At 55.6% G+C, this 8,204-nt stretch overlaps 3 protein-coding genes across 3 annotated transcripts; all 3 read right to left on the bottom strand.

The window, feature by feature from the left end:
• Positions 1-2,221: 2,221 nt before the first annotated feature.
• Positions 2,222-3,324, bottom strand: PHACADRAFT_246150 (uncharacterized protein). Its single transcript, XM_007389687.1, has one exon. It carries the CDS (start codon positions 3,201-3,203, stop codon positions 3,015-3,017), a length of 189 nt encoding a protein of 62 aa, XP_007389749.1. The 5' UTR covers positions 3,204-3,324; the 3' UTR covers positions 2,222-3,014.
• A 1,006-nt stretch (positions 3,325-4,330) lies between these two features.
• Positions 4,331-4,656, bottom strand: PHACADRAFT_246149 (uncharacterized protein). Its single transcript, XM_007389686.1, has one exon. It carries the CDS (start codon positions 4,576-4,578, stop codon positions 4,420-4,422), a length of 159 nt encoding a protein of 52 aa, XP_007389748.1. The 5' UTR covers positions 4,579-4,656; the 3' UTR covers positions 4,331-4,419.
• Positions 4,657-6,079: 1,423 nt separating this feature from the next.
• Positions 6,080-7,925, bottom strand: PHACADRAFT_167682 (uncharacterized protein). Its single transcript, XM_007389685.1, has 2 exons — positions 6,355-7,925; positions 6,080-6,299 (listed from the first exon to the last, which is right to left on the bottom strand). The coding sequence occupies exon 1, from the start codon at positions 7,620-7,622 to the stop codon at positions 6,897-6,899; it is 726 nt and encodes a 241-aa protein (XP_007389747.1). The 5' UTR covers positions 7,623-7,925; the 3' UTR covers positions 6,080-6,299; positions 6,355-6,896.
• Between the last annotated feature and the right edge of the window lie 279 nt (positions 7,926-8,204).

Raw genomic sequence — 8,204 nt, 5'->3', positions numbered from 1 at the left:
GCTGGAGAGGACGCACCCGCCAAACGTTCGCATGCGCGGGCTTGGGTCAACAGAGGTGACCAACAAGTGGCCGAGTCTGCGAAGCGCGCAGCTTAGTGCTAAAATTGGGAGACAGATGTCTAGGTATCATGCGACGGATGATTGATTTCGGACTGAAAGCACAGTGGGCCAACGGGTATGCTCAGCCAAAGCTGAGACATGGGATAGTGGTGTACTCACCGGCTCCTCAGCTACGATAATAACAGGTATCTGCAACTAACCATTAGCATTGGAACGTTTGCATCAAGCTCGAAGCGTATGCGAGAGCGCGGCTTCCAGACTCCAGAGTATCAGAGGGCAGGCGGGCGCAGAGCAGACGCGTAGACGCGCTATGATCAAAGTCGTTATGAGACACCGATTAGATAAGGGCATGAGATCAAAGCGCTTATCTGCGTCTTTTTGGTCTTCCCCAGCCTTTCGACGCAAACGTGTTCTCCGACCTCTGGCACGCGTCGATGCATTGCGCTCTGCCATGTGCATGCCATATAGTCCCACAGCCGATACGCGCGACGTCCTCGATAGTCCTGCTTTTCTTGCGTCGAGGATGAAAGCTCGACGACCCCCCCTCTCCTTGGCTGAACATCGGCCATAATGCATGCTCGCATGCGTCTATATTACCCTGAATATGGTACCCAAACTCTTTATCACTCGGACATCGCGATTCTCACCTGCAGCCCGCGTCGTTCCGTACAGGATGGTTCCAGCTCCCATACCATACGACGTACCTCGCCCTGTCGTCTCAGAAGTAATCATCAACTTCAGTGAAGATTGTCTTGTCCGCCGTCGAGTGCTTAGCATGCAGAGTGTGGATAGCGTGAGCTGCGAGAGTTCTTGTTATGTGACTGCATCTTGCCGATAACCGATGTACCCTTTCCAGAGCCGAGTCCTACACCTCAATCACAATTCGAATTGCAGCTGGGGAAGCTGGCCAAGAATAGGTGGATTATCGTGAAAACTGCGACAGGAGAGCAGTGTCTCGAACTGAACGAGGTATGTGGGGGATGCGCTTTGATAGAGAGACGGCCGTAGAGACGGCTTATCTCCAATCGTGCAGGCAGCACGATAGTTCGCTGTTCTCAGCCAAGCCTTACCATTTATCACGTCCGACGTTCCAGCACGAGTAATCAACGGCTCACCACCCCGAATAGGTTCCCCGTCTCGCCTTTCCATCTCGTATCGCGGTCACCGCGACACACAGTCCCACCTGTAGACGAGCTGCCCATACATGGTTTATGCCAGGCACGACGCAAGCAGGAAAACACATTTGTAGCTCTCGAGTTTGCACTGCATATACGATGTGCGTTGCATCCGCGGCTCGTTATGTGCGCGGTAGGCTTTCCAATTGACATGCATGAGTGTACGTCTTCTCGCCCATATGTATCGCATTGACACTGACAAACGTGAACATGCCAAGCATTCGCCAATACGCGCAGGCGAGCGAACATTTCGCGAAACGCCCTGCAATCGTGATGCGCGTCGCCGCTAGTGCCAGAGCGTATCTGGCTCCCTACACCCCGCTGTGAGTCCCGATTCTCTCAACGATCGCGTCCATCTTCAATCTACATCTCGGTCTGTTCCAGCATCGTCTCATGCGTCTCGAGCACGCGCCCCTCAAGTTGAAGACCGCCGAGACAGATTTCGTATGTTGGATATCGTAGCGCGCGGTGACTTGTCAGGCTGACGAGCTCGCCAAGCTAGAAACTGTACGCCAGCCAGCGCATTATGCCCGCTCCTCGGTATGCTAATAGGGCGAACCTTGCTCCTAGGTCGTACCCCTGTGCTCTGCCCCCAATCGCATTATAATCTCTGAAGCCGTCAACGCAGGTAATGCCCGGGCTACTATCATGCTAGCAGATATCATTGGGACGCGGAGCTGACACGAAACACCCCGGGACGCTCAAGGTGTTTGGGGCGGAGTTACATGGTGTTCGAGTTGCCGAGGCGAGACATCACGTCGGACGGTGAGTGTGCTGTGGTCTGGACGTAGGTGATAAAGTGTATATAATCGGTCGCAAGCGTTTTGCAATGAAGAGTATGGAGTCAGTGGTGCGAGCTCGGTAGTGTTCGATATGATCCGGAAGATGTATGATCTTAGATTAGCGATACCACGGTGTATCGCTTTACTTCCACGCCGTTTTGTTCAGAATAATGCGAAGGAGCCGGCCCGGCTATCCTGCCTGAATGTCTACCGTCCGAGTCAGACCCGACTTCTGCGTCGATGTTCTTGCCGGACGCGAGTGGGTGGGGTCGCTGGAGACCTGGGAAGAGCGCTATGCAGAGCGTATGATTCTGAGAAGTAGCAGACGCCATCAGTACTATGACAACCAGCGTCGGCGTCGAGACGGAGAGGCAAACTAGCATCACGAATAAATGTCCGCATCTCTTCAGCATTCACAGACGCACGGCGTCTTCTTCTTCAGGTGCCCCGCCATTCTCTCCTCGTCCAGATATGCACTCATCGCCTCCACATCTCCGCCGACCCCGACATCCTCCTTCTGACGCTGCCTTCCTCGTCCGTCTCGCTCGTCGAGTACCGCCTGACCGGTGGAGCGCTCAGTCTTCACTTGTCCAGCCCGAGCCCGCAGGAGGCCACCGAGCAGTACGGCGCGTTCGTAGGTCTGCCGACGTGGCACCCGATGTGGAGCTTCGGCTTCCATTTATGCCGCTGAGGTTGCTTCAGCTTGACCGAGACGCGCGAACAGGTGCGGCGCATGCGCGACACGGACATTTCGCTCGAAGGTGCGTCGCACCCGCACATTGAAGCGTGGGGCAGATAGGGTCACCAGCGATGTGGAATGGCATTAACTTGCATCATGTGGTGAGAGACATCGCGGCAGACCCGGTGTCGTTCCCAGCGGTGCTCGTTGTAGATGGGGTGCGAACCATGGCTGTAGAGACGAATCAGCCGCACACTTCGCGCGAACAAGGAAGGACACCTACGCGCTCTGGTCGACAGGATCAGCAACGTCCCGCGCTCACATGTTCTGGATCATCCCGACGCCGCCGTCAGTGCTGGCGTCTCTGCGGAAGCCGCTGCTCGCGACGACCTCTCCCAGGCCGTAGATGCTCGTCCCGAGCGGGAGCGCAGACGCGAGTTGAATGTACTGGGAACAGAACGCTAGCGGGAAGCCACCGAGGGCAGTGGAGCTGTCTGTCGAGATCATGGGCGAGATGGGCGTGGGGGAAAGAGAAGAGATCCCGGTGTAGAACAGAGACTGTGCATCAGGTTCAGAGCGGCGTGTGATCCAGAAAGCAAACAGGCAAAGCTCATAGTGGAAGACGACTCGGAGGTCAGACCCCAGAGCTGTATTTGTGAATGGAAGTCGGCTTGCCCGGAAGGTCGATGACCAAAGATGAGATAGTGAATTGGGAATTCGCAGCGTCGAAAATTTTCACGTGCAGCCAACCGCGGGTAGGTGCATGCCATCGGAGGAAGTAAATGAATGCTCTCACCTCGGATCAGAATCGTAGGCGGGGCTACGTTTGCAATATCCTGCCCAAACGCATTGCAAGCAGGGACGGCCAGGTTGAGTTGAACAGCCAGCCCAGTGTCTATTTCTTGCAGCGCGCTCTGAATATAGCCTACAGCATGTCAGATTCTGCTGTCATTTCGTACACTGTGCGACTCACTGGGGCAACTAAAGAGCGTGGGCGCCCTGAGTGCAACTGGTGGGAAGGCGCATCACATTGGAGCTTGGACGCTCTCGGCCCAGCACGAGCACGGCCAGCAGAATTCCGGCAAAGACTGCGGACAGCATTGTCAGTCCGAGCTCGAGGGCTCAGAATGAAGTGGGTCGACGGCCGAATCTAAAAGCGAAACGAAGGGCCGGCAGAGTCTTATAAAGCGTCAGCCTGGTCCAGCCATCATAAAGCTGATGCTCTGACATCGAGCGATGTCAGCGTCAAGTGCATACGCACTGCCGTCACAGGTGCAAACGTCTGACATGGCCACACTGGACCCATCTCATCCCGGCCGTGACTCCAGTGGACGCCAAGGCCTGGCCAACACGTCCACGCTGGGCTAATGTTCCCTCAGATGAGCAACAGAAGTACGGTGCCGAGATCGCTAAGCGGACGTCGACCAGTACTGTCTTTGGACGTTGGAGTCGTGGTCCACGTCCAAGCCAGTGCTCACCAATTAAGATTACATACGAAATTTGAGGATATGTATGCATAAGAATTGCGTACAGCGTATACGGACGCCGTAAGTTATGATATGCATAATCTTACGCGTATTTAATTTTAAACAATCATATTTAATCATATGTAATGAGATTCAGGCGGTGTCGGCCTCCGAGGCGAAGGTAGAATACTAAGGTAGCTAAGCATCGAATCACCGACACAGCTGTACATTACTGAACACATTCTCAAGGTGACACACTACATCTGCACGCTCACCTCACCGCCGAAGTGGTCGGGCTCAAAGTACCCCGAAATTTCGTGTAGCATCTGGAAGTCGGGCTTGCCATCGATGCGCAGCGGGAGCGGCCACGGCCCGGACAGGTCGAACAAGAACGCGCCCCCGCCGAGGATGTGCATGTCCGAGACGTGGATCGGGTGCACGTCCTGATGCTCGTACACGGCGCCGACGCTTGCGTGTGAGTCGGTGTGACCGCCTCGCCGGCGCGTCAAAGAGTGGCGGCAGATGCACAGACGCGAGCGGGGGTTTATAGAGAGCGCGGACGCCGTGCTGCCGCTGCCGGAGCTCTTCGTGGACGACGGCATGCTGTGCACGACGCCGGCGTTGTCGGGTGCGATGAGATGTGTCCTGCCGCAGAGCCGATCGAGCTCGCACGCGGCGGGGTCCGTGCGCCCGGTGCTGCAGCTTCCGGACGATGTCCTGCGGCAATGTCAAAGGGGGCGGGTTAAGGCGCAGTCAGTGGGGAGAGGGAGGAAGAGGGACGCACGATGCTGTTCCCGGCCGTCATTGTGAACAGGCTAGCAGCAAACACTTCCCCGCAAGGGACTTCTCCATGAGCTTGGCTCTTGCACGGTCAATTTTAGCCAGTGCAGAGGTAAACTTCGGCCTCTACCTCTTGAGGAACGCCCGTGACGCACTGACATGACCCGCTGTATGTCGACATCCGGAGAATTCCGATGCCCATTACATAAGGGCTGACGCTGTTTCTGTGCTCGGACTCGCAGAGCGCGTTGGTGTGCGATTCTTGAGCGTGCGGGTAGTGCGCGCCGTATCTGAAATCTCGGCCCTTCTGGGGTCCAACATATGTAGCATACAGATTACATACGGGCAGCATAATTTACGATATGCATATGTACGCATATGATATGCCGTGCGTACAAGTAGGAGAATGATTACGGAAACCCCCATAATTAATCTTAAGATATGCTTAATCTGAGATTATAATGGTATGTAATCATAATTTTGGTGAGCACTAGTCCAAGCCGACCGAGCTTGGCGGGAGAGACGTGATTTATCACTTTGTGGCACGGCAATCCCCGAGAACAGCTCTCCGCAGCCAGAGCTCAACCTCCCGCACGCTCAAAAACTTTCTCTCCTCCGAGCGTCAGTATCTTTGTATTCTTGGTCACATATAGCTTCTTAGTTGTACTATGGACGGGTCGAGTGCCCGTATCGTGGCCTCCAGCGCAGCACCCTGCAAGCCGGCCCTCTGCGCGTGCGGTCGCCCTCGGACGACCTCGATGTGGAAGCTCACCCGGGGCCTTGGCCCGAAGAATCAACTGGCGACAGTAGCAGCATTGGTCCTTGGCTAGCAGCACGTTGCCGCTTTTGTACAGTATCGTTCTCAGTTTTTGTTCTTCCGACACTTTCCAACCTTCGAGGCTTCGAGTTGAGTCGCGGAAATGATGCTTGCCCGGTGAGCTCTTGCGTGCAAGACACCACTGATACAACATCTGAGAGTGAGAGATGCCGCGTGTCTATATCTGGTCAGGTGGACACCAGCGAGAACATGTCGTACGACTGCTCCGTCATCAAGCCTCCTGGGTCCGCCTTCGTCTTTAGCGGGATGCCCATCTGCACAGCCGGGCGCATTAGAACCGTGCACCCAGACGGAATTCAATGACAACTGACCAAATAAAATGCGGCCCACAGCACGACGACCATGTTGATGGTGTTGCCGACAATATTGGCGCGTCTGCCCCGGGATGCCGTCAATAGCGTACGTAGTCTTTGACGAGCTCTTCGGTGATGGGTCTGTATACTTGCGCGTACTCTTCCGTCAACAATCCGCTCTTCGGGAGCGTGGCGTATGCGATCCACGCGCGGTGGCCACGAATGCCTGGCGGCACACCGTTGTCAGCCAGAGACTCCGGCCTCGAGCATCAACAACTCACCTATCCCTAGAACCGAAATGAGCCCGCTGCTCCCCATGAACAGTTTCGTCTCCTGTCAGTATGTCGTCCCAAACATCTCATGGCCCGTGAGGACGTGCACGAGGCTTTTGATCGTGCCGACGACCAGCGGCGCTTGCTGTCCATGGCCGAGTACTGGCCCACGATCCTGAGCCCATTCAGATCGTCTTTCGCGGCGACCTGCGCGTAGAACGGTAAAGATGGTTAAATGTTGTTGCCGGGCAAGTGGCGCAGGAGGTGGGGCATGAGCAGCTTCGATGGCGGCGGCGGCTGCTCCAAACGCGCACTGTTGTAGAGCGCTTGCCCGAAGTAGTAGGCGATGGTGGGGGAAGGTGGCAAGGCATGTATAGTGTAGCAGAAGAGGCCGCTGCCCTGAAGCTAGAGCTGGCGCACCCGCTGCTCGTCCTCCCAATCCTTGCATCCCGATCCTCACGACGCGAAGTCGCGTTCGCGACTTCGTACGTCTTCTAGACAGCGATGTCGGCAACCTGCACCGGCGGGTTTACAATGTCGCGTCGCGAGAGCTATCGAATAGCGTAGAAGAGAGAGATGTTCATTTCACGCCCGTGTTCACTCCATACTTGAGGCCACGTTGAGCCAATACATCCGGAGCGACAGCCCGTCATGCGTGGCCGCAGGGGTTTACGGCTGTAGTCCGTGCGAGGATCGGGGAGATAGGGTACTGCAGAAATTGCACTTCTAGTCACAACATGGGGGTCGTTTTTAGAGAAGTCTGCAAGACTGCAGAGTCGAGGCTTCGAGACTCCGATGGATACTAGACATAAAAGACGCCGGGACTGTGATCTGGACTCCCTGTCTCGGTGCAAGAGGAGAAAGCGCGCCTGAGCCGCAGAGCACAATTTGCCAGCAGAAGATGGATCGCACACATCTCTTGATACTTCTCCAATGGTAGAGCAAAGGCGCACCATCAGGATATAACCTGAGAGGCGGGCCCACGAAGGCCGAAGAGGGCGACGACGGGAAGCGATGGACAGGATGACGAAGGCAGAGATGACGGCGGCGATCGCGATAGTGACGATGTCGTCGAGGGTCCACAGGAGAATGACTATGCCCGCGAGGCAGAGGTCGTCTTGGTTTCGAGCGACGCAGGTATCCCTACGACTGTCGCCCCTACGTTCCGCACCACCCGCGGTTCGAAGGGTCCCCGATGCGCAGGCACGTTCTAACGCGGTGTCCAAGGCAACAGATCTCGACGCGTGTACCACGGAGCCACTCCTTGGCGAGGGCATTGAATAGCGCGGTAGTGAGGCTAAGGAAGAGGCCTACGGAGGACACGTTGATCTACTGCACAGCCGCTTGGGGCGCGAATGGCAATGCATGCAGGATACCGTAAATCGTGATGTTGCTTGCCAGGGGTATACAAGACCAGTGTCGTGAAGATAAAGGCTCTGATTTGGAGGCTGATTCGTGGATACGAGCAGCTGATTGGTCGTCTCCAATCTACCTGATTGCAGGAGCTGATGCGCCGCACGACGATGGCGTTGAATTCAAGATCGCGGGAAGTATAATTGTCTCAATTCGCAGAATTAAATGAGCCACAATAGCAGAACAACGTCGCCAATACACGTACAATAAAAATCAGCGTTTCGGCATCTTCCAAATAGCCCTGCGCCCGCCATCGCACGCGGATAATTAGTCTTCAATCCCAGCCTAGCCAGTAAAGCCCGCACTCTAGCAGTTTCGTGAGCAAGCACTTAGCAAATAAACGGGGGACGACAAAATGTCGATCCGCTGTAACTTGAGCTCTTCGCTGAGGAATATTGCTCCATAGTTGTAGGTCGATAGTAGATGAATTGGCCAGGAAGGAGGTC

Source organism: Phanerochaete carnosa (assembly GCF_000300595.1).
Source record: "Phanerochaete carnosa HHB-10118-sp unplaced genomic scaffold PHACAscaffold_1, whole genome shotgun sequence".
Lineage (NCBI taxonomy): Eukaryota > Fungi > Basidiomycota > Agaricomycetes > Polyporales > Phanerochaetaceae > Phanerochaete > Phanerochaete carnosa.
This window is presented reverse-complemented; position numbering and strand designations above follow the sequence as displayed.